Consider the following 27,005-nt stretch of genomic DNA (forward strand, 5'->3'; position numbering starts at 1 on the left):
AAGGTGGTCTAGGCAATGGCTTCAGTTTCAGTTCAGAGGGGTGTCTTAGGGCCATAGTCTTAAGGGTTCCTCTGTATTTTAAAATCTATATTTTCAATAATAAAAAGTAAATGAATAAAAAATAATAAGTGCTCACTGCAACTCATTCAAACAATACAGATATAAAAAATAAAAGGGAAGTGATGCCAAGACCCCACTATCAAACACATGCCCCAGGTATAACAAGCATTAGCAGATAGGTGTACACCCCTTCACAATTCTGTGCACACAGCAAATATGTAATGTGTATATACAATATCTTTCTCTAGAAAGAAGGAAGTTGAAAAGTCAGGTAAATCTATTAGTTTAGAAAAAAAAAGTATCAGTCCAATGTTTATTTAAAAAAAAAGAAAATCCTAGGTATTTTGTAACTTATAAAAAACACATATTTTTAAAAATGGGATATGTTAGACATTATTTTGCAAGCGACTTTTACATACTGTCATATAAACAGAAGATAATACTTAGAATTTGAAAACAATGACAATTTTACATATGTGCTGGATGAACAGCCCTGATCCCCGGATAACTGAGTACTTTGGGAAGTGTAGAAGCCTGTATGGCCAGCTTGCTCCTACAACTGCACACTACATCTCCCTCATCACTATGAGGCCTCTACTCAAAAATCACCATTTTAATGCTTACATTTTAAAACCTTATTTATATAGTTGTCCTAGACCTACCACTTCCCATGCAGACAGATCATGTCTCTTCCTCATATAATGGCATTTAGCCCAATAGTGTGTGCAGAGCAGGCATGGCAGAACAAGCTCTGTGAGGTAGCAACCTTGCAACTTTGTGACAAACACCCTTTAAACATCAGGTCCAACATGAGTAAAATAGGAATCCCCATACCTGCCCTGTCTAGCATTCAGCATCGTGTGAAGGCCAGAAAAATTCTGAAAATTGTCAATTCTAATGGAAATTCAAGGACTATTATTAATAATAAACATAAGACTAACATACTTATTCCAAAATCATCCTCGGATTGACTGGAGCCTTTGGCTCCCTTTCCTTCTCTTCTGAAGACAGACATTCAGCATCATTATTTCAGAATTATACTTCGTATAGGAAAAGAGTGTATAATTTTCTGTGTGTGCAGCCACAAGTGAAGATTAGAGCCCTTATTTAACTACTTGGGCAATCACTTTCATGAAGTAGTATGAAAAAGATAGTATAATGTGCATTCATATGATGCTTTACAGTTTATAGATCACATTTACATGCATTGATCTAATGGTTGTAGGACAAACCCCTGAGCTCTTATCATTATATCCATTTTACAAGTACGACAAGTTGAGATTCTATTTTATGAAAAATTAGTTGAGTTCAGGGATAGAGTCAGAAAATGAACTTAGGTTTTCCAACTCCTGATGCAGGGTTTTTCTCCCATGGTGTTTCAATGACCTCCAGGGAGTATCTTTTCACAGGTAGCATGGATGGCACACACAGGAAGGCAGGGGAAGAATATCTCTCTCAGGGACACTACATAAAAGCTTCAGGGCCTTTAAGTTGCCTGGGGCAACTTCAGTTCACAAATGGTTGTTTATCTGGACCTCATTCTGAAACAGGGCCTTAGTGTTCTAAATTGTTGCTGAAGAATACACAAGTATTTGAAATACAGCCATTAAACTATAAGGGGTAACATTAATCCCATTTCCATAGGAAAAATGTTTAAGACTTAAAATAAACCTTGATAACTATGTAATGTGCCAACTGCAGTGGGATCTTACTTCCCAAATAAACTAGGAGACAGGGCCTCCGGCTTTAATAAAAGCCACCAGTGAAGGGGTCGAGTACTTTAAATCCAAGTTATGAGTGGAACTTCAAAAGGGAAGCGGAATGCTGAGTAGTAAAGAAAAGACGAGGAGAGAAAGCACAATAAAGTGCTGCTGATAAGGTAGTGGAACATTCCCTTTTGGGGTCAGCACTTTTCAGGAAGTCAAAAAAAAAAAAAAGTAAGAACTTGGGTTTTTTTTTTTAAAGTAAACCAAGGAAGATATAATAGGAAAGAGAAATTGTGAGGAAAGATAGCATCTGAAGGTTATTTGGGTACCAATGGAGCTATAAAAATACAACCTCTGGTTTCCTTTTCCTCATATGAAGAACGACTGCTAAGAAGTCAATATTTCTGTTTTTTTCCTGCCAAATTTTAGTGTGATTATAACACAAATACGGAGCCCTGTTGGTACAATGGTTAAGTGCTTAGCTATTAAGGTCAGCGGTTGGAATCTAGTAGCCATTCAGAGGCAGAAAGATGTGGCAGTCTGCTTCCATAAAGATTAACAAATAAAAACCAAACCTACTGCCATCGAGTCGATTCCAACTCAAAGTGACCCTGGACAGAGCAGAACTGCCTCAGAGGGTTTCCAAGAAGCGGCTGGTGGATTTGAACTGGTAACCTTTTGGTTAGCAGCTGAGCTGTTAACCACTGCATCACCAGCACTCCATGAAGATTACAGCCTTGGAAATCCTATGGGGCAGTTCTACTCTGTCCTATAGAGTCACGAGTCTGAATCAACTCCATGCCAACATGTATAGTACAAATATTCAAAAAGTGCTCTCATCATTCTGCAAGAATAATTGCTTTATATAGCTTCAAAAAACATATTTAAATGCAATTTTGATCAACCATTATAGGAACCTGGATTTGCAGAAACCATCTAAGACGTAGAATTAATTTAACCTGTGGAAAATTAGCTTGGAACCTGGGCTCTTCCTTACAAATCTTCACAAATGTATTCCTGGTAAGCTCATCTGGTTTTGAAAATTCTCCAGGGAAAAGTTCATGGAAGTCCTCTGAGAGATACTCTGGTAAGGGAATATTCTGGTAGCGGGTCCGGTTAAGACTGATGCAGCCAGGAGGGTGGGTATCTAAATTAGTTTGATACTTCAGCAGCCCTCTAAAATTTAAAAAAAAAAAAAAAAAAAGAGGAGGATGAAAAAAAAGATTGAGATCAGGGGACACAATAAAAGAAAATAACCCTTCTCTTAGTACTTTTATACGGCATTTTTCTGAAAAGTATTCCTTACACATCTTATTTAGGAGAAACTGAGAAATGTTAAAATTTCTAATAAATTATTTTATAGGGAACTAAATGAAAATTTCTGGCCTCCCAAACAAATGCCAAAAATGCATGATAGGAAAGAACACAAGCACTCTAACTATTCTTGAACTTGACAGCCTTTACTTTAAGTCTATTAGGCTTTCATGCAATCACATACAAGTTTTCACTTCAATAAACACTGTAATGATGAGTGACTCTGCTATATCTTCAAACAGAAATGGAAAAGTACAGCGATCACATCTGATTTGGGTAACACTCAATAAAACTGCTGATTTAGACAGAAATCTTAAACAAAAATAACAACAGGAACTAGAAGCTTGCCTCCCCTATGATCTGAAAAAAAATTACACATAGCAATCAGACCCTAAATCTGTTTACTTTTCTATTTCTCCATAAACAGGATGACATGAAAATCTCAAAATAATGAAATCAGGCAGGAGAGCCTAAAACCCTGAAATCCTATTCTGATTCTGCCTTTTTCTTATTTGGTGACATTCTAAGACAAAACATTCAACTTCTGTGTTCTATATTTTCTATTAATAAGGAGTTAAGTGAGATCTACCTCATGGGGATAGTGCTTCAAATTATAGACTGTACAGAGCATCAATCAAATAGAGCACTGCTTCATAAGCAAATGTTGAAAAAATAAAAAGGTAATTTTATGAAAAGCACCGAAAACTTTGCTGTGTGTTTTTATTTTAGAAGACATAAAAAATATTTTGCTCCCAAAATGATTTTTTCTGGTTGGCTTTAAGGAGTCCTGATGACACAGTGGTTAAGTGCTCTGCTACTAACTGAAAGGTCAGCAGTTCAAAGCCACCAGCCACTCCATGCGAGAAAGACGCGGCAGTCTGCTCCCATAAAGATCACAGCTCTAGAAACCCTATAGGGAAGTTCTACTCTGTCCTATAGGGTCGCTATGAGTTGGGATTGACTTGAGGGCAGCAGGATTTTTTTTTTAAAGTGTGTGTTATCTTCCAATTACCTTTCATGCTCCCAAATAATTAATTTAAATAGCTTAAACTGTGTATCTTTAAGTGTATCACAGGTATAGTGATTTTACAAATGCTTTTACAAAGACAATATTTTAAAATAACAAAAACTATAAGATGAATAATGATACTAATAGATAAACCATAAGAAAGTTAGGAATGCAATGGCTGAGGCAGTCGTTGGCAGAATATGCCATCTCCTTAACCTGATCAATTTCCTCTTTTCTCCCATTTATGTTCAGCTCCTTTTCTCTCTTCTTTTTGCTTTCTTCCTTCAAACTAATCATCATAAAGTCATTAGGGAGCACACACAGTACACGTCAGGGGCATCTAACTATGGACTGCATTACACCACATTCATCTATCGTAGGCCACACACACACATTTTTCCTTTTTAAGTAATAGGAGTAGATAATGGCTGAGGTGTGGCATAAATTGATGGATATCATATGAATGTGAGTCAAGTATATAACTATTTTCTTTTTGTCAATATTCCTTCATAGAGTTCTAATCCCATAATATAATTGTTGTAATATTATCTAGGACAAGCTATTAATTTGATTTAGCCTCCATTACAAATAATGATTTACCCAACCCTATTGCTTCCATTGACCCTCCTGAGGGTAGTGGCTGACAGGTGGGTAGGCCAAAAATCTTAGGCATTTATTCTACTTGTCAAAGGTTGAACAAACATTGGCACAATACACTTAGCACTATTATACGTAGTGCTACAGAGGTCAAAGAACAGTTCAATCTGGTCCCCACCCTCTAGAAACTTAAAATTTTAGTTTGGAAAATATCATTGGAGAAATACAACATAAGTCAGACCACAAATAATGATTGAAATAGAGGTTTTATAATAACAGCTCAGTAATTCTTGGTCAACACCATGTATAGCACAAAGCATGTTAGATACATTTCACATTATCCTCATGACACATGCATAAGAATTATTCCCATTTTACAAATGAAGATTTTAAAAGAGTAAATAAATAATATGTCTATATTCGCACAGCTGATGTGACAGAGCCAAAATCTGAACCCAGACCTGACAAATTCTAGGCCCTTTACCTCTCACTAAACAGAAGACTAGTTCATTATATCCCGAGGAAAACTGATATTTCTTAGGAAAGTATTCTATCAGGATTTTTTTTTAATGTCTATTTCTCATTTAAGCTTCAAAACAAGTATTTTCATTCCCATTACACAGATGAGAAATCTACTGCTTTTGCTTAGGCAAGAAATTAAGTAGTAGTCAAAGCATAGGAGCTCTGGTGGCATAGAGGTTAACCGCTCAGCTGCTAACTTAAAGGGTGGCGGTTCGAACCCACCAGCCGCTCCATGGCAGAAAGATGTGGCAATCTACTACCTTAAAGAATCCAGCCTTGGGAACTCTATGGGGTAGTTCTACTCTGTCCTACAGGATTGCTCTAAGTCAGAATAGATTTGAGGCACACAAAAACAACAGTAGTCAAAGCATGGGGTTCAGAAACCTTATCTCCCTCACTCCAAACACCTATGTCATGCAAATCAAATCAGTTGGTTAAAGAAGCAGACATCAAGGAAATGGTTCAAAATGAACAAAGGCAAAGAAATAAGGTCAGATAGTATGTGTGAATGTGTGTGGGGTGTAAGTGTGTGTGTATGTGTGTTGGAAGGAGGCTGATAATAATGGATAGTCTTAACATTAGGCAAATGAATGTTATTTATTCCTTCTCCTAAATCATAACAGCACTCAGGTGGACACAGCCTTGCCATGCTAATTAATGGTCCTTAGAGTGATAAATGTTGTTACTATACAGTGTAAGTCTTCAGGCCAGTCCAGTCAAATAAACAGTGTTGCTGCTCTTGGCACTGAAAGTGACACATAGTATTCTAAAATCCTTTTAATTTTGAGAGTTTTATGTTGGTTTAAACTACTGCTGTGCTAAATGGCATAGCTTATCTCTGTCTTAAAATCTCACTAAATTTCTTTACTTTGTCTTAGTTTATAATCGCTGCCATCAAAGAAACATGGATAAGAGAAAATGATAAAAAATATCATTCATCAAAAATAAAAAAATCAAATATGGAATCTCACGTTAGAGCTAAAGTACAACCTTGAGTATATCTCACCTGAATTTAGAGACTATCTCAAGAATAGGTTTGACACGCTGAACACCAATGACCAAAGACCAGACAAGTTGTGGAATGGCATCAAGGACATCATACATGAAAAAAGCAAGATGTCATTAAAAGTGTTGAAAAGCAAAGACATCACCTTGAAGACTAAGGTGCGCCTGACCCAAGCCATAGCATTTTCTATTGCATCATATGCATGCGAAAGCTGGACAATGAATAATGAAGATCAAAGAAGAACTGATCCTTTTGAACTGTGGTGTTGGCGAAGAATACTGAATATACCATGGACTGCCAAAAGAATGAACAAATCTGTCTTGGAAGAAGTACAACCAGAATGCTCCTTACAAGCAAGGATGGTAAGACTACGTCTTACATTCTTCAGACATGTTGTCAGGAGGGATCAGTTCCTGGAGAAGAACGTCATGCTTGGTAAAGTACAGGGTCAGCAAAAATGAGGGAGGCCCTCAACTAGATGGATTGACACAGTGGTTGCAACAATGGGCTCAAGAATAACAACGACTGTAAGCATGGCACAGCACTGGGTAGTGTTTCGTTCTGTGGTGCACAGGGTCGCCATGAGTCAGAACCAACTCGACGACACCTAACAACAACATGTCATTGGCTCTAACTAGGTGGTGAAGATACTGAAAGGCTCACAAGGAAAGACACTCAGTATTCAAAGGACTGGTGCTGGGTACACCACACACATGCTTGATGCTTTAAACATGCTTTGTTTAAACTTCATAACAAACTGTGTGGTAGGACTCAATGGCCCTATCCTAACAATGAGTGAATATATTCAGAGGATTTAAGTCATTTGCTTAAGACTACGCTGTCAGTGGTACAGTTAAGGCAGAGACGCCAGACAGTTTGATTCCAAAGTCCATGCTGCTTCACCTAAGCCTGGCTCACTTCCCTTTGCAGAATAGAATACCCATTCTACTTTTTTGAAGAATATCCTGAAATTGAAGGCCAATGTATGTACTGAACAAACTTTTATCGCACTGCATGGTTATATATTTAGAAAAGGCAATAGAGTATATTTCTACCAAACCAATAATTTATATATTTGTTATTTTCCAAATTAAATTAAATGCAACAGCTTACTTTTTCATTGTACTAGTGAAAAATAAGAGTGCACACTTCCTTGTTACTAGTGCAAAATTTTTAGAATTCTTAGAATATGTATTTTTAGAACACAATATTTCATAAAAATTACATTTCAAGCCCATTAAAATAATTTCTTTCTGAAGAAGTTTAGATAGGAATGTAGACTAGATATTACAGATATTCGGATTGATAGATTAAAAATCAGATATCATCTCTCTAGTCCGTTCATTTCACTGTAACCACATTTGTTAAAATTTGAGTTATAAGTTATGTATGGTTTTTTTGGTTGTTCTGAATTCCCAGTACCTTTATTTATTTCAGCTGACATAAGTACTTGTCTTTCTTAAGAGTTTAATGTAACCGTCTCAAATATAAAGGAGTCCATTTTTAACAACACGCCGCTGTGTCCATCTGCCAGATAATCCTGATTCCTCTCCTTGCCCCACATCACTACCCAAATATATCTGTTTTCAAATGTATTATTTTATCAATTTTTGAACCTTATTAATTTAAACAATATAGCTTAAAGAAGTTTACAATCTAGTGTAGTGCTGTCCAATAAAATTTCCTGTGATGATGAAAATGTTCTAAATCAGTGTTCGTCCAATATAGTAGCCATGAGCCATACGTCACTATTGAGAAACTGAAATGTGGCTAACGCAGATGAAGAATTAGATTTTTTAGTTTTATTTAATTTTAATTAGATAGTCACAGCTCAGATCTAATGGGTATAATCAGATATGAAAGCAACAACACAAAAGTGAAATAAGTAAACGCTATATTGTTGTATAGTGACCTCTCGAGGGCATGTAAGGGTGATGAACTTTGACTAGGAAATTTTGGAAAGGGCTTAACGGAAAAGGAGGCAAGAATATGGAGATCCTAATGGTGAGAGAACAGGAGAATTGGCATTCCAAGAGAAAGGTGCACGATGAACAAAGTCACATGGATTATTACCAAATCAGAAGGAAGTATGTCTTAGAGCTCGGCTGCTAACCAAAAGGTTGGCAGTTTCAACCCACCAGCCGCTCCTTGGAAACTCTATGGGGCAGTTCTACTCTGTCCTATAGGGTCGCTATGAGTTGGAATCGACTCGACGGCACACAACAACAACAGCATGTCTTATGCAAGGAGCCCTGGTTGGGCAATGGTTAAGCACTTAGCTGCTAACCAAAAGGTTGGTGGTTTGAACTCACCAGAGGCTCTGCAGGAGAGAAGACCTGACAATCTGCTTCTGTAAAAATTATAGCCTAGAAAATCCTATGGGGCAGTTCTACTCTGTCCTACAGGGTGGCTATGAGTCGGACTTGACTTGATGGCACCTAACAATAAAACAACATGTCTTATGCATTTATATACCTCTTTACGTGTCCATGTTGTTGTTGTTGTTACCTGCTATCCAATCGATTCTGACTCACGGTGACCCCACATGTGCAGAGGAGAACTTTTCCACAGGGTTTTCAAGGCTGTGACCTTTCAGAAGCAGATCTCCAGGCCTGTCTTCTGAAGTGCCTCTGAGTGGGTTCAGACCGCCAACCTTTTGGCTAGTAGTTGAGTACTTAATATTTGTGCCACCCAGAGACTACGTCATGTGTCCATACTCATTGCCAAAAACTACTAGCCCTCCAGTTAGTTTCTTGCACACAGTAAATCTCCAATTCATTTTTAGTGAATGAATTTTAAAAGCAAATAATGCTTACATAATTAGTTTTAATGTAGCAAGTGCATTTAAGTCAAATAAAAGGGAATATTCTTACAGGTATTGCTGTATCTTTCATAATGAAATAATAAATAATTTGAAACTGAAAAACAGGAAGAAGAAAGATGCTAGTGAGTGGTAAACAGAATCTTGCCAAGTTAAGACAGTGATATGGTGGGGGGCCGGGGGGAGTGCACAGACTATGTGGGAGTAGGAGTGTTTATTACTAATGTTTTTAGTTGTGTTGTATTACATTCCAAAAGAGAATTGCTGAAATATCTGTGGAATGTCTAGTACTCTCCTATCATGAGAATTGAAGGACTTTACGGTGTATCAAAATACATGTTTGTGGATGCTACTGTTTTTTAAATTCATAGGATTTTAGCATGTGCTTTCACCATTCAAAAGTGTTTCAAAAAAATAGGTGTCTTTCTTCTTTGTCTTTTTTCCTCAAGAGGCATTAAAGTTACATTCTCATTTCTAGAAAAATTCTTGACTGTGGCAAACTCATAGAAAATAATACAGAACACAGAACTAAATCCTGTTAGGTTACAACATACAAATCATAAAAATAATTTTCTGGCAAGAGTTAAGTATTATAAAATACCGCACCTGCCAGGAGGACAATCACATAATCATCCCTATTTTAACTGTATGTTAAAAACCTCTTAACAAACGCAGTGTTATTTATGTGATCTTTATGTTTGCAAAGATTTTAATCCTTATTCAAAGAGGAGAAAACACACTCTTGTCCCAGAAATAGAGTTTAAGTCAAGAAAACAAACCCAAATTCTACATTTCAAAATCCACTGTAACACTCTAACTTCTGTGGCATCTACTAGAATGTACACTACATAAGGTCAAGGATTTGTCTTGTTTCACTGCTATTTTTCTGGTTCCTAGAAGAAATGTCTATAGCATATAGCAAGTATGCAAGTATTCACTGAAAGAATAAGTGAATAACTGAAGTGTATAAACAATTTTTTGTTGTTGTTGTTGAAACATAACTAAGGAGTCATCTAGTTTTAACAAATACAGAGTTGGTTCTGAACTCACAGTCTAACTTCAAAAAAGATACCCAAATTTTAGTAAATGGTATTCAGTAAAATGAACCGTATGACTATATTCACCTTTGCAGGAGGGTAGCACTAAGTTTGTCCACACCTCCCTCACCTGTGTGTTCTGCCACATCCCCTTTCATTCTCAAGAAGGAGTCCTGGTGATGCAGTGGTTAGAGTGCTTGGCTGCTAACCAAAAGGTCAGCAGTTCAAACCCATCAGGCTCTCTCAGGGAGAAAGACATGGCAGTCTGCTTCCTTAAAGATTTACAGCCTAGGAAGCCAGATGGGGCAGTTCTACTCTGGGTTGCTACGAGTCGGAATTGACTCAACAGCAGGGGATTTGGGTTTGGTTTGGCTTCATTCTCAGAAGTGTCCCATTTGAGCAATAAATTATACGGTCATTGAAAATCTAGTGACAAGCAAAGGGAAACTCAAAAGAAAATAAAAGGGAAAATAAAATTCTCCTTCAGTGCTAGAATAGATTTGCTTCACCTAAGTTAAATTGGGAGTGTGGCCTCACCCAAGTTCCTGTTTGACATTCTAAGAAGAGCAGGTGACTCTCCCTATAAGGAAGAGTACCCAAGCCTCTCCTGTTGCATCAGTGGTGGAAGAGAGACCAGAGAAGGTGCTTCTAAAAGAGAAGATACTTAGGAATCAGCAGCTATACTGCATAAATACCTTCAACCCCTAGTAATACATCCTTATTTCCTCCTCCTGAAGGCACAGCAGAGGGAGAATATATTCAATTCTGCACAGTAAGCTAACCTCAAAAATATTTGTCTAACCCTGGCTAACTACTTGAGCCTAAACTCCGATGAAGTCGACAGTGCCTCTGGTTCATGAATGCCTCTGTTGACACTGTGTTCTCCTGGTTTACATACTAAATACTTGTAGAAAACCATTCTTTTTAAATCCCCTAGGAAAAAAAATAATTCAAGTAGAATGTAAATCACACTCTACAGTGAACTCTCGTCAGCCAAAAGACATCCAACTCTATTTAAAGAATACTTCAGGTATCAGCAGAGCTGGCATAAGAAATTATTTTCACCATTAATTTGCTCTCATCACCATCCATCACATTTGAGTAGGACTTTCCCCCCTCTTCTTCCAGTATTATTGCATTATAATTTCTCTCTCATTTAAATGGAAAAATAATACAATCACTACCCAAGCAACACTCTCAAGCTACAGCCAGTGGGAGTGTTGACCATGGGAAGATTACAGAGGCAAAGCTGCCATATCGTATTGACAATGCATTCCCTCCACGTGCCTTTCAAAGAAGCAGAGTTAGGCTTTTACACTGGGGCTCTGTGACTTGCATAATTGCTTTTCCCTCCAATATCTGTTTAGTCAGTAAGTGAGAATAGAAGTATATATCTCCTCCTGATGAATTTTTCAAATGAAAATGAAGAAAGAAAAGTCCAGTTATATATATTTCTGGAAAAAAGGAAATGGTTTTGGCTTCCCCCAGCCCAATATCTTCTGAATTGATATATCTTTAATACAACAAACAAATATTACCCTCTTAGGAAGATGTATTAAAAATTAGAAGGAAAAATTTCTTAAGGCTTGTTTTGCAAGTCCCAAGAAAAACGTTCACTATTAAAATCAACTGAATTTTAGAGACTTTATAATGCTATAAAAATTGTTGTCCTTTCTAGGAATATTCTTTTGATCTGCTAAGCAGTTTTCATTATATGTTCTTCAAATTACTTTGCCAGTAAGAAAATTTGGGCTCTTCTAAAGTGATATGTTCTTAACAATAAAACTGATTCTTCAAACAGTCAAATGTGGTCTTTCTTCCTTATACAGCTATTAGTATCGGTACTAATACAATTCTGTTCTGCTAACATTTAAGCGCACTTCTATGATCTGTCTACTTTGCTATTTTCACTTATTTAAACTCGAAATGAGCCTACGATGTAGATTTTATTAATCCCAGTTAATAAAGAAGAAAAAGAAAGGAGAAATTCTCTGCCAAGTCATACAGCTATTAAGGAATCCAACTCTTAACTACCATGCTATACTGACCATCTTGGGAAGGAAAATCAATTTATTTTAAAGACCTATTTGAACACTGAGAAGAAATGATCTGTGCTTAGTATATATGAACAGCAGTATTTTACGATGCCATGCAGTACAGATTTGCTTCTAAGTGATAAAAAATCTAAAATATAGGTAACAAGAATGAAATCAGGTGAAGCTAAGGACATGGATAATCATGGAATGAGATAACTGTATCCTAAATAATACTGACTGCAATGTTTGGAGTGAAAAAGGTGAGGTTTCCACCCTGCCAATGTCACATCCCACTACTCTGAGAACAAAGTGGTATCCACACTTTAAAAGTGATACTGAGAAGCTGAGCCAAACGGGAGGCAGTACAACGGTTAGTGTTAGGAATGCGGGCTTTGGAATCAGACTGTTGCTGTTAGGTGCTTTAGCGTCAATTCTGACTCAGAGCAACCACATGTGACACAGCAGAACTGACCCATAGGGGTTTCTTGATTGTAATCTTTACAAGAACCCATCGCCAGGTCTTCTCTCCTGTACAGCAGCTGGTGGGTTGGAGACGCCACCTTTCAGTTAGCAGTGGAGCGCCTAAACCACTGTGCCACCAGGGCTTCTTTGTAATCAGATTACCTGGATTCAAATCCAAGCTCTTCTACTTACTAGCTGTGACCGTCAGCAAATTACCTCACCTCCCACTCCTCGTGTTCCCTCAGTTGTAAATGGAAATAACAGTATCTACAGCGTGTTGGGAGGATTTAATGAGACAAAGCATTAGCAAGGTATAATATAAGTGCTCAATGAATGTTGACTGTTAATATATTCAAAGCAAAAGGTTCAGAACAATGATGAGAGCTGAAATATCATTATGCAAGGAACATCTGAGCAAAATTTAGAGAAGGGGAAAGATTTGATTTCCATGGCCTCCACAGTTGTAGATTTTTTAATCACTGGATAGAAATTACAGGGAACTAAATTCTGGTTAAAAGAAGAAAGAATTTTGTGAGCATTAGAGTTTCCCAAAGACAGAATGGGCTTCTTCAGAACTGAACTTTCACTTAGTAGACATATTCTAGGAAAGATTAAAAAGGTTTGACCAACATGTATCTTTTAAAGTTTTTTTTCCAAATTTTAGATTCTATGGGGGAAAAAAAAAAAAAAACACCTGACAATAAATAATCATATGAAGCAACTGCTCCTCTTACTGTACAAGTCTACTTAGGCAGAGAAATCAGTCAACACTTTCTAACTGACCACCTCATCCTGAAAGACCAAAAATGTTCCAAAATTTCCTGCCCACATTATCCTTCAATTCTCGGAACTACCAAAATTCTTATGAATAAGATATTTTTACATTTTCCATTTGTAATTCTCCCTAGCTCTTTCAATTGATTTAAAAAAAAAAAATCCAAACCAATTATCAATGCTAGGAGACTGGAGATGATATATTATACTGTTCTTTTATACCTTATAGTACTTAGCACATGTACACAGAAGTACTGTATTTTTACACAAATAACACGTGCTTTCTACATTTGTTTAACAACTGCACCCTCCCCCAATGAGTTATTTTTGTAAGACAACTGAGCTAATTTTTTTTTTATTAGAGCCACACGTAAAAAACTGGCATAGTGGCACTTATGTAAATACCTCATGGGGGGAGGGTACAGTTGGCAAACAAATGTAGAAGATGTGCGTTGTTTGCATAAAAATACAGTAAATGCCCAGCAAATCATGATTTTTCTGCTCAATCCTAAAACATACTATTTGACAAAAATCTCAATATAACTCCAAGAATTTTGTTTTGAACAACTGAAGTTTACCTTTATAACCAAACCCTGGACAATGAAATAATCTAGGTATTCCAGAAGATACATTTAAGTTCCCAACACTGGCAGAAAATATAATAACTTAAATAGACTTACTTATTGATAGATCCATTATCAATAAACAATAAAAATTTCCATTTGGAAAAACCTGGAAAATTTATCAGTTTTTTTTCCCCACATCAGAGGTATAATCTATGTTGTTTTATTCAAAACTACATTTCAGAAAAAAAAATACACTATATAGAATATGCTTTTTATATGCATTGTATATGTGTTGCATGATACTCCAGTATTAGAAATTTGTTTTCTTCATTTCTACTGATAATATGCAAACAAGTATTAATTCAGTTGGAATACAGGTAATCCCCGATTTACAACAGGGTTCTATTCTGATGAATCTGTTGTAAATTGGCTCCGATGAAGTCAAATATCTCATTTAAAAAAAAAAAAAAAATTTTTATTGTCTTTTATTATCAGTATCTTTATAAATATTAATCTTTAGTTGTCTTTGGGGATTGGAAACATTACATATAAACTTACAGACATATTTTAATACATATGTACATTAAAAAATATACAAATTTTAAAAATTTATTCTGAGCGAAGAGTTGGATGACATTGGCATTTTGTCAGTTGTGGTAATAACAGCACTTGTGAAAGGTTCTGGATTATCTAGATTATCCCTGGGAATGGGGATGGCATTTCTAGTCAGAAAACTAGTGACAGCTGTCTGTATGGTCCTTTTCTTTTTTTCTTCATGTATTTTGCAATAACATTTCACTGCTTCCTGAATCAGCCTATCAACTTTAGCAAAGCGATTAGCGTTTCTTTCCATGTTTTCAAGAATCTGAAGCCTGTGGTTTAGTTTAGAAAAAAAAACTTCAGCTATTCCTTGTAAATTTTTTTTACTTCTTCCTCTTCCTCATTATTTCTCTCTTTTTCAGCATTTCTTTCCTCTTCAAAATCCATTAAATCTTAATCTGTCAAATCCTTTTCTTCATTATCTATGAGCTGTTCCACAAAGGTGATATCAAATTCTAAATTCAGTGTTCTTACCATATGGACGATTTTCCACCAATCTCTTCCATCGTATTATCCTGATCAAATGCCTGGAGAGTGTTAACATAACTCAGCAATTTTTCCCATATCCCCTGCATGCATTTTCCCATAACTTCCTCCTGGGAAGATGCAATGTTCCAGATACACTGAAGAATATTATAATTCTTCCAAAAACCACGGAATGTTACTGTACCTCCATTCACTGCAGCTACTGCCTGAACAAATGTAGTCTGTAGGTAGTACGCCTTGAAGGTAGTAATTGCACCTTGATCCATAGGCTGAATCACAGCTGTCGTATTAGGAGGTACATACATCACTTTCACGTCTTGATTCAGATCATCTACGCGAGGAAGATGTCCTGGGGTATCATCAAGCAGCAGCAAAATCTTGAAAGGAATGCTCTTTTCACGTGCACTTCTGGGATGAGACAATTTAAAAATCAGTTTTAGAATAACACAATTATCATCCAGGCCTTAGAGTTACTCCTGAGGTAGACCTACAGCTCATTTTTGACAATGTTTAGAATGCTCAGGGCTGTTCAGAATAGTAAACAAGAAAAGATTTTAATTTACATCCAGCAGCATTTCCTCTAAACAGCAGTGTGATTCTGTCTTTAAATGCCTAGATGCCAGGCATCAACTTCGCCTCTGTGAGTACATGTCCGTTCTGGCGTCTTTTTCCAAAACAAGCCTGTTTCATCCACGTGGAAAAACTGTTCTGGCAGGTATTCTTCATCTTGTGTTATCTTGTCCAGCTCATTATTAAATTTTTTGGCAGCTTGAACATCCAGTGTTTCCTGCTTCTCCAATTACATGCATTTATTTAAGCCAAATCTGCATCTGAAGAGGTGAAATCATCCCTTGTTGGCACTGAAGTACTGGAAGTAATCTTCTTGCAGTTCCTTCAGATTTTCAAAAACGTTGCATGCTTTCGTTTGAATCGTCAGTAAACTCATAGGACTTCTCTTCTGGATGTGGTCCTCTATCCAAATCATCAACAGCTTCTCCATCTCATGGATTGGCGCTTGCCTCTTAAAACGGCCTCCAAAATCCTACTCTTATCCTTAACGACTGCCAAAACGGTCATGTGAGACAGTCCTTCCTCATGTGCTATTTTGCAGACTTTCTTTCCATTATCATAGGCCTTAATGACCTTCATCTTTATATCCATGTCTAGAGCCTTCCTCACCTTTTTTGGATTAGAACTTTCAGTGGCATGACTTCTTTTGCTAAATATGTTGTTGGGGATATAAGCAGTGCAGGTGTTACAGTCGAAGAAACTTGAATAACTCTGTTGCAAATTAACAACTGATGCTTCTTATGGTCCAAAACACTGAGTAAGAACACGCTATACGCCTGGTCTACAAAAAAGTCAACTTCAGTGTCCTAACAATGAAGACGGAGGCATAATGGCTGTCGGATGCATGCGCAGTTCAACTGTCATATGTTGTTAGAGTTGAACATTGCCCAACTTTCTATCCCTTATGATTCCCAACGCCAACTATATTGTAGACCAGGCCATAGCCTGCTGTATGGCAGTGTTTTGAACAGTAAATCATAAAACTGACCATCTTGGAGTGAACATATGAGAACAAAACCATCAACAACTTATGTGCTGTAACACTATATGTAATATGTTTTACTAATGATAAAATGTAAAAAAAAAAAAGTCATAAGTGCGGTTCGCCGTAATTCGAATGCATCATTAAGTCGGGGACTACCTGTAATAAGTTGATTATATATAACTTTTATTGCAGATGTCTTTTGCTATTTCTTTGTACAAATTAAAGTTACCTTTTTTATGATTTTGTTCTGCAAAAATAAAATCAAAACTTAAATATGTCCTACCTTTACTTCGAAAAAAAAATAACGGAGAAGCTCTGAATATAATCCTCTTTAAACTTAAGAGTCTATTTGAACTCCTGAACCTCTAAAAAAAAATGGTTCTACTTTGAATTACAAAGGAACTAATATTTTTCAGTTTTAATTTAGTAAAAAGTGAAGGCAAAAGAATGCATAATTCATTATATTAACAAGATATTGCAGTTTTTTCTCATCTTGTATAGATCACAACTCCAGGTAAGTGAAGACCATAAATTAAAAAAAAAGAAAAGAAAAAAAAAACTCAACTGTAAACCAAAATCTCAGAAGTACAAAGCTCTACGAAAAATAAAGCCTAGTAGTAAAGAATAAAGGACTCGATGGCAATGGGTTTGGTTTGGTTTGGTGGCACAGTGGTTAAGAGCTTGATTGCTAACCAAAATGCTGGCAGTTCGAACCACCAGCTGCTCCATGGGAGAAAGACATGGCAGTCAGCTTCCATAAAGATTACAGCCTTGGAAACCCTATGGGGCAGTTCTACTCTGTCCTGTACGGTCACTATGAGTCCAAATCGATGGTAATGGTTTGTTCTTGTTTTTCAGTTTTAGTAAAGCATACGAATTTTTGAATCAGTGTTTGAGTGTGAATACAGGATCCATCAGTTACATGAACTTCAGCAAGTTACTTAATGTCTCAGATTTCCCACCTGTAAAGTGTGTTTAATATTCTTATCTATCCTCATAAAATTCTGAGCATTTAATGACATACATTATGTGAGCCATTTTGAGTGATACTTAGCATATAGTAAATGTTCTGTAATTATCTGAAATAATAATTATATAACTCAATTCTTATTATTATCTGATTATTTATAGGCTGCTTTATGACCAGAGCCCTGGAGAGGCAAATAAGCCATCTAAAGCACAGAATATAAAGCAAATTTCTCTATCAAGGGCTTTTTGTTGCCCTAATGCCCCACAAAGGTTAATGAACCAAACGAGGAGCATGCAATGACCATGGCCTTCTTCCTTGGGCTGAAATGGCCAGCTAGAAGTTGGGGTTCCAGTGCATGGCCATGCTTCTGATTTGCTACAGCTGTATGTTTGAGAATCATGGTACACAATAAAACTAAACAGGACAAATGGGATAGAGACTCACTTCTTAATACTGTTGTTTAAACTGGTGGTCTCCAAAATTAAGAGGAAATAAACATGTTGAACATGTCTCCTGAAATACATAATTTATGTATATGTCCTGCTGCACTGATAGATAATGTACATTATAAAACATTCTGAAGAAAGGAGTAACAGCAGGGCTGAACCTTTTCTCCAAACACTTTTTCCCTGGAAACATTTTGGGTTCAGATAAACAGGGCATGCCAGCTGTGTTACCATGCAACATTATTTATTATTAGTGAAATGTGTTGGGACTAGAAGGACTGAGTGAACTCTAAAATAACTGTGGGAATCACAGGCCTCAGCATCCCTGTGTACAATGTTTTCTTGCAACTGAGTACATTCCTCGAGGGGTCTCAGGCTGTTACCAAGATACTGGTTCTTGTGTAGCATGAGGTTTACCCAAGGGAAAGTAGTTCACACCCATCCATCCAGTCTTCTCATCTTAAAACTGAGTTGCTACATGACTTGCTTCACAGGGTGAGGCAGGAGGGAGGTGAAAACAGTTCCTGAACAACTATAGGGGCCCCCACTTAAGAAAACCCTGACATTTTCCTACTGACATTCTGTGTCTCCTGTCCTGCATTCTTCTGCTAAACCAAGTGAACCTTATACCAGGTAATGGCCTATTGTGTCATATGAGTGTGACTAAGTTCCCTAGTGGTCAGGCAGACATATGCATACACAAAAATAGACATTCTTAAAGTGTATATTATATATATATGTGTGTGGGTTACATATACATATACATATATACGTATTCTGTCTTGGAAGAAGTACAACTAGAATGGTCCTTGGAAGCAAGGATGGCAAGACTACGTCTCACATACTTTGGACATGCTATCAGGAGGGATTAGTCTCTGGAGAAGGACATCATGCTTGGTAAAGTGGAGGGTCAGCGAAAAAGAGGAAGACCCTCAACGAGATGGACTGACACAGTGGCTGCGACAATTGGCTTAAGCATAACAGCGATTGTGAGGATGGCACAGGATCCGGCAGTGTTTCCTTCTGTTGTACATAGGGTCGATACGAGTCGGAATCAACTTGACAGCAACTAACAACAACAAACAATACTTTTTTGAGTCTACTGCAGTAACTGCTTAGGATCCACGATCCACATACATATCAGAATATTTTGGGTATATTCTTTGTAAGAAGTTTAGAATACTTTTCTTCCCTTTGAGTTTTTTTGGTGTTTGTGACAGATCCTTTGATGAATGTAAATTTTTAGCTCTCTCTTGCACATAGGGTCGCTTTGAGTCAGAACTCACTAGAGGGCACCTAACAATGACTACAACTATTACGGCCTCTAGGCTTTTCTAAATGAAAAGAGTAGTTAACTGCATTGTTAGAAATGCTGCAGCTGAAAGACATAAGCAGTTCTGAAAATAAAAACCCTAAAATATCTTCTTGAAGTTGGTCATTCTTACTCACTTTAGTTTAGAGGCTATCGGGATGTATCTATAAAAACCAAAACCAAACCCACAGCTGTCGAGTCGATTTGGACTCACAGCAACCCTACAGGACACAGTAGAATTGCCCCACAGGGTTTCCAAGGCTGTAATCTTTATGGAAGCAGACTGACACATCTTTCTCCTGCAGAGCAGCTGGTGGGTTCGAACCGTTGACCTTTTGCTTAGTAGCCAAGCACTTAAACCACTGCACCACCATGGTTCCTTTGGATCTCTAGGGGGATACAGAATTAATTATACATCATCGATTTTACTTTAAATTATGTGTAGAATTAATTTTAGTCATTAATTTTAATATACTTTTCTACTAGTTCATTAAAATGCGCTATGCTAAAAATAGAATAATGCTTCCCTACAGAGTTCATTCAAAGCCCCATTTTTAGGCACGCATGGTTTTAATTTTGCTTCATTTATTTTCCATGTTACTTACTGGTATATCTGAAATTATATTAGAGTATCTTGATCTAAAATCTCCTCAATTCAATTATACTCAGGAATAAGATACAGAATATTTTAGGCATTCTTTAAACTTACCCTGAAACATGCAACATCAGCAGCATGTAGAAGATAAAGAAGAGATTATGAGTATACCAGAAGACGTCATAGTTAGAAACTCTGAAAAAACAAATAACAGTTTCAGTGCTACTTTACATTTCATCTCGCTAAAAAGACCACGCACCGTTTCAAACACACACCTCAATTTAAGAAAACTAAAAAATGAGTTCATCTGAGGTTTACGCTATCATACCAAAGTATCAACATACCATACAGATGAAACTGACAAAAAATTATAAATAACAAATTATCAGCTTGAAGGCTGTTTGTATTTCAAATAAAGACACATAAAAGAATTAAAATAAGAGGGTGTTTATTTTAAAGCTATAACGTAAGGCTAAGAAGTGCGTAACAGCCTGCTAATTTATACTTTCCTATTGTTCTCATATCAATATTATCAATTTTCAAATGATTTCGAAAACCAACGCTCCCATTCCAATACATATTTTGAGTGTAGTTCAAAGAAAACTCAAATGGACAGAAATTAAAATAAATGCTTATCAAAGCTTTCTTTTCTTTTCCTGGACAGTGTTACTTAAGAATGATACCTTGGAGTTATTGCCATGGGGGAGGACAAAGCATCTTAAAAGGTAGGCTATGATATGCACAACAGATGAAATGTTTGAGAGAAGTAGAAAGATTAGCAATTATTTCATATGCCTGGGAGTAGGCAGACATTCATATATCAGCATCTTGGAGGTGGAGAGCAGGTATTTGTCAAATCTTCCGAGATGATTCTGATGTAACTCCTAAAACCTTTTAGAACCTCTGATTCAATCAATAGCTAATTGTTTTACAATTATTTAATTCGTAGTTGTTACTACTATAAAAATAGATCATTAACATCCTGGTAATATATACAGTATATAACATCTCCACTGAATTTCTTATCTCAGTAAGTGGAGTGAGTGGTTGAAGATATTCTGAAGGGTAGAAGAAATATACATTGTTGTGTTTCTTCCTGTACTTTCTTTAACCTTACTGCACATAGCTGATTCTTTATTGAATCCAAATTCCCAGAAATGGAATTGCTAGATCAAAGGACATACATCTGTAATGCTTTTGATACATACTGCCAATTGCTCTCTATGAACATGTTTATCAGTTATAAATCCAACAGAGTCTGTTTTCCCAAAGCCAGACCACACTTGGTATTATAACCCTGTTAAGTCATTTAATTCTGATTGGCTAAAGTGGTACCTCATTTTATAAATTTCCACTATTTTTTATTAGTAAGATTGAGCAATATTTCATATGTGTATTACTTAGTCTCTTCTGTGATTTCTCTGTTAACAACCACTACCTATTTTTTAATAGAGTATTGTTCTTAATTAATGTGTGCAAACTATTTACATTTTAAGAATGCTAATCTGCAGTAGTTCCATGTGATGGTAATAATTTCTCCAATAGCATGTTTACTTTATTATTTCTATGATGTATATCGATAAGCAGAAGTTTTAGTTTTCATATTTTTAGGTAGTCAAGTATTTCCTAAATGATCCCTTGCCTATCCTGAGATCTGACAAATACCCACTTAAAGTTTCTTCTAAATTTTTAATGGTATCATCTTTTACAAGAAGCCCTGGTGGCACAGTGGTTAAGTGCTTGGCTGCTAACCAAAAGTCATCTTTTACAGTTAACTCTATAATTCACATGGAATTTCATTCACTTAAGCCTTATCTTCCTCGTAAGTTTGTAATGGCAACTTTATTGTTTTATTTTTGTTTTTAGAAATTTAGAACTTCTATATATCTCCAATCTTGTAAATAAATCTGGCAGATGCCCTAATTTTTCTTCAAGAACTCCTAAAAATACAGAAGTTTGTGTAGGACTGTTTTACCCAATTACGATAAAATCTCTCTCACAAAATGGATAGGGATTTGCCTTTAAATAAGGCAGTTTTTAATTCTTATACAAAGTCTTAAAAATATACTTTCCACTTGACTCAGCTATTCTACATCTAGGAAATTTTCCTTCGGAAATAACTGAAAAAGTATGCAAAGACACAAGAATAGGGTATTTACTTCAGTACTGAAATAATGGAGAACTGGAATCAACCTAAAACACTGAACAACAGCGGACTGGGAAAATAATGTATATCTATATGGTAAGATGCTGTGCAGTCAGTAAAGATGATGATAATTATTCATTAATGTGGAAGAAATGTTCGTAACATTTAAATAGAAAGCAAATTAAAATATTTTGTATAACATGATCGAATTTTTGCAAAATACACAGATATATGGAGAGAGAGATACAGAGAAAGATCAGTAGTGAGAGGGGGAGAGAAAAAGTGTGGTTTGGGTGGAGAGTAGGAGATGGGTAAAGAGTGAGCAGAGACAAGAAGGCTAAAGTCTATAAACATAACCGCCAAAAAGGTTATGACGAGATTACTTGTGAGGTTTTGGGGTGTGCATGTGTGTGTAGGTGTGTTTAGAAGTGTAGGGATAGACTTATTTGAGTATATGGTTGAGCAATTATTTTAAAAGTGTGTGAGTGTGTGTGAGACAGAGATTTTATATATATATGTATCTTCAAAGAATCTTCACTCTACTTGTTCAGATAAGAAATTTAGTGGAGATTATATATGTATGTATTAGTGGATTATATATATGTGTATATATATGTGTGTGTGTGTGTATATATATAAAATCTCCATTAATTTTTTTAATCTCAACGTATAGAGTGGTTGAAGATTTTTTTGAAGATTCGAAGAAATATATGTTACTGTGTTTCCTCCTTGAAGATTTTTTTGAAGATTCGAAGAAATATATGTTACTGTGTTTCCTCCTTTTACTTTCTTTAACCAAAAGTTTTGATGAGAAATGAAAAACACTGTAAAATATTCTGAAAAAATCAGATGTGTCCATCAAAAAAGACATGTTAAGGTGTTCAGAATCATGTCTACCTGTAATTGCTCAAAATTTTTTGAAGTAGGAATAAATTTGAATGCATATATTTCCAATTATTTTAGCAGAGTTCAACTTCTCAAATGTTTCCAAAGCTTCTTTTAGAAGAATAAGTTAAATTACACCAAAACAAACTCACACCAGGAAGTTAGTTAGAAGATACTTTTAAGTTGTATATTCCAAGGAATTCTCAAAATCCCTGTGTAGTGTCTGTGTTAAATTAAATCCCATGTCCCACAGAGGTACTCTGCCCTTCAGAGGGATGACACTGAAGAACTCAAATTTCCTCAGTCATCCCATTAAGTCTCCATATACAATTTCTTACTAACCAAGAGAAGTTAACTAACGAAGAGATTTTTTAAAAACAGGAACTGATAAATAGAAATATTCGTTAATTCACTCTTTATTACTCAGAATATTCCACTAATCAAGTTATTGCATTGGCTAAGGAGTTTTTGGTTAATCAAGGCTGTTTCTACATGTGAAAATGAAGACAATTTGAAGAAAAGCTTAATAATCTGACCAGTAAACATGGAAATAACAACTCTGAAACTTACCGGATTGCATATGTAGAAGCTGTAATCATGAGGAATAGCACCAATACCATGCAGACCCCTGTCAGGCCAGGTACTATAAAAATATACATCAATACATCTTAACTTAACTCATACTGAGAAAACAGTACAAAGAAGTATTACCTTACACCCCAAAGTACTATGCTGCTCTGTGGGAAGCCCAACTCAATCACTTATCTGCATGTATGTTCAGACCCAAACATGACTTTTTGCTAATTATCACAGTTTCAAAGCACTTAAGACAAAACAGTCATTTTTGCTCCCTTTAATGGAAGAGTCTATTTTTTATAATCTTAAATATTCCATTCAGATTGGTGAATATGTATAATTTTTACCTCTACAGGCACATACTACACCATATGCCAGTAATCACTGCAGACGGACAGATGCAACATTCAACACTCTACAGGTTCAGTTTTCTCCACCATAGTACTAAATCTCCCCCAGCTACCCGCTTTTAATCAAATTAATATCCCCTTCAGTTTCAATTTCAAATAAATTGCTTTTGGTCTTCACTACCTGCAATAATTTTAAAGAAAAAATAAACAAAATCTAAAGCTTTCTAAAAATCATAACTTCAAATATAGACTATAAGATCATGTATTTCAAGAAAAAAATTACAATCCTGAAATTTGTAGCACATTTACAGACATACTTCGTCTTGGTATTGAAAACATGCTGAAATCACTCCTTCTGACATGGTATAACATTTGTTTAGGGAAAAAAAAAGAAAGAAAACATGCAAATATGTTAGTTTTCCAAGTTAATGACATGATAGATTGTTACAAATCCAGTGTCAGTCCATAATGCCTGTTCAAAATGAATAGCTGACACGCTATACCTCGGAAAGGTAAAATCTCAATTCTTCTTACCTTATTACTACCAAATTAAATATCCTGTCTATCAGTTACCTTACAATCATACCCCAGCTGAGAAACTCCACCTTAAGTCAGGCCACACAGAAAAGCTATTAGAGCAATTCTCTTTCCAAAAAGGATAGTCATTCCCCCGCTTCTGTTCTTGCCAAGGAACCACCGAAGAAACAGGACCATCATGGCTTGTGAGCCACTTAACATAAGCAGACAAGCTGGGTACTATGAAAAACCAATACAGGTGTGCATCATTAAGACTCTAGAGACTCCAGAATCACTGGAAAATGACAAAACTAAAAATCTCATTACCGTAGGAAGAAGTTTGTACTTATGGGCCTAAACGGGAAATAAGGAGAGTTAGTTTTTGGAGTCTTACACGCTCGATTACCTTTCCTCCTCACTCTTCCCAATACAAAGACTCAGAAGCCTAATAAAACCTTCCCTTTCCTGATGTGCCGAATTCAAATCATCTCTCCTCTACACTTCCTTCCCAGGTTACTCTCTTTCCCAAAGTCTTTTCCATTTTCTCCAGGTGAGTGCTTACTTCTTAAAACCAAAAAAACCAAACTCGTTGCCGTCGAGTCAATTCTGACTTATGGTGACCACATAGGACAGAGTAGAACCGCCCCATAGGGTTTCCAAGGAGCTCCTGGTAGATTCGAACTGCCGACTTTTTGGTTAGCAGCCAAGTTCTTAATCACGGTGCCACAGAGGTAACAAAACAAAGCAAACTAAACACGTTCACACTAAAGTATCAAAGAACAGAAAATGTACTATGTAAAAAGAATAGCATAACTACAAAATGACTGAGCCATTTACCCAAGAGAAACACTGCATATGTTCACACAAAGACTTACTCAAGAATGTTCACAGTCACTTAACTTTTACAGACAAAAACTGTAAACAACTCAAATCTTCGTCAACAGATGAATGGAGAAACAATCGATGTATGTCCACCACTGGAAAATTAATCAGCAATAAAAAACCATAAATTGGTGACACATATGCATCAACATGGATAAATCACAAAATTATTATGCTGAGTGAAAAAAGTCATGTTGTTGTTGTTAGTTGCCGTCGATTCCAACTCATGGTGACCCTGTATGTGCAGAGTAAAACTGCCCCATATAGTTTTCAAGGCTGTGATCTTTCAGAAGCAGGTCACCAGGTCGGTCTTCCAAGGGACCGGCGGGTGATTCAAACAGTTAAACTTCTGGCTAGTAGTGGAGTGCTTAACCATTTATGCCACCGCCCTCAAAAAAAAAAAAAAAAAAAAAAAAATCCAAATTCTATAGTTTCTTTTAATGTAACATTCTAGAAGATTCAAACCATTCTTTAGTGATAAAAAGCATATCAGAGGTTGCCCCAGAGGCACAGAAGGATGAATGTACTACAAGGGGCACAAAAAACTTTTTGGGGTGATAGAAATATTTGTTATCCTGATTTTGGTGATGATGTCAAATGTGTATACATATGTCAAAACTGAACAAACTGCATATTTTAAATATGTGTAGTTTAGTGTAGCTCAATTACAACTCAATACATTTGAGGAAAAAAACAGGGGGAAGCTCAATCTCTCTGTATTCAAGTTATAAAAAAAGACCTTTATTTGACCAAGTAAATAACTAAATGATAGCATCTCAGATGGCTCCATAAGTGTGAAATTTATGGTTGGAGGGGCCTTTTCAATAACTTTATTGAGCCTTTATTAATGTTCTACTCCTTCTACATACAAGATTTCCTATGTGGTTCTGAACATGCCAAGATTAGTTATGGAATGTCTGCAAATCACTTCATCTGAAAGACACTTGAATAAGCTGAGTATTTTTAGAATAGAGCTATAATTTTCAAAGTGTATTATTTGGAACATTAATTCCTTGAGATATTAATTTCTATTACTCAAAAATGTTTTACCCATTCCTTGGAGAGCATTACAAGGCATATCAGTATATTAAAAGCTTTGAGAAGTAGCAATGTCAAGAAACCCTTTTAAACTTAAACAAATTTCCCTCAAACTTATTTGACTTGAGAACTTCTTTTAGAGCAGAACATGGAGAGAGACATGGAGAAGGCAGAATACTGGAGACTTTGAGGGGGCAAAATAGTTGACTTAGGTCATTTGAAGATGAAGTAGAAGCCCCAGAAAATCGAACCAATTGTCAATATACTCTGGGATTATTTGTCCTTTAGGCAAATCCCCAGTCTTGCTGAAACTCATCTGAAGACTAAGACCAAGGAAAATGAATTAAGTGATATTAAATGTTCCTTCAGATTTATGAAGTTATTTCTTTTATCTAAAGAATTAGTTTTTCCTTTCTATCTCTCCAAAATATAAAAAGACTAGAGTCTAACATTTATAAAGTAAAAAATTTAAGATCAATAAAAAAGAAAAATGTATTACAATTAGTGTTATCAAAAAAAGAAAGACTGGGCTATCTTGAGAAGTAATGAGTTCCTATCACTGGAAATAGCCAAACAGAGGCACACTAACCTATTATCTGGATGGTAACAGAGAAGAGCTATACATCAGATAGAAGAGTTAAAGAAATGGCTTTTATTCATTCAATAAATATATTCTGGGCATCTATAATGCACTGTCAAGTGCTAGAGATAAAACGAATGCTGCTCTAAAAGAAATAC

At 36.1% G+C, this 27,005-nt stretch overlaps 1 protein-coding gene across 3 annotated transcripts in view; it reads right to left on the minus strand.

Moving 5' to 3' along the window:
- NOX4 (NADPH oxidase 4) overlaps positions 1 to 27,005 on the minus strand; it is a 177,763-nt gene that overhangs the window by 97,183 nt on the left and 53,575 nt on the right. For all 3 annotated transcript variants that reach the window (XM_012559757.1, XM_004390478.2, XM_004390477.2), the window contains exons 7-9: positions 23,476 to 23,548; positions 19,989 to 20,069; positions 2,726 to 2,942 (exon numbers count right to left, since the gene is read on the minus strand). In XM_012559757.1, the coding sequence (XP_012415211.1) occupies positions 2,726 to 2,942; positions 19,989 to 20,069; positions 23,476 to 23,548 (371 nt within the window). The remainder of the gene's footprint in view (positions 1 to 2,725; positions 2,943 to 19,988; positions 20,070 to 23,475; positions 23,549 to 27,005) is intronic.

Source organism: Trichechus manatus, unplaced genomic scaffold, assembly GCF_000243295.1.
Source record: "Trichechus manatus latirostris isolate Lorelei unplaced genomic scaffold, TriManLat1.0 scaffold00302, whole genome shotgun sequence".
NCBI lineage: Eukaryota > Metazoa > Chordata > Mammalia > Sirenia > Trichechidae > Trichechus > Trichechus manatus.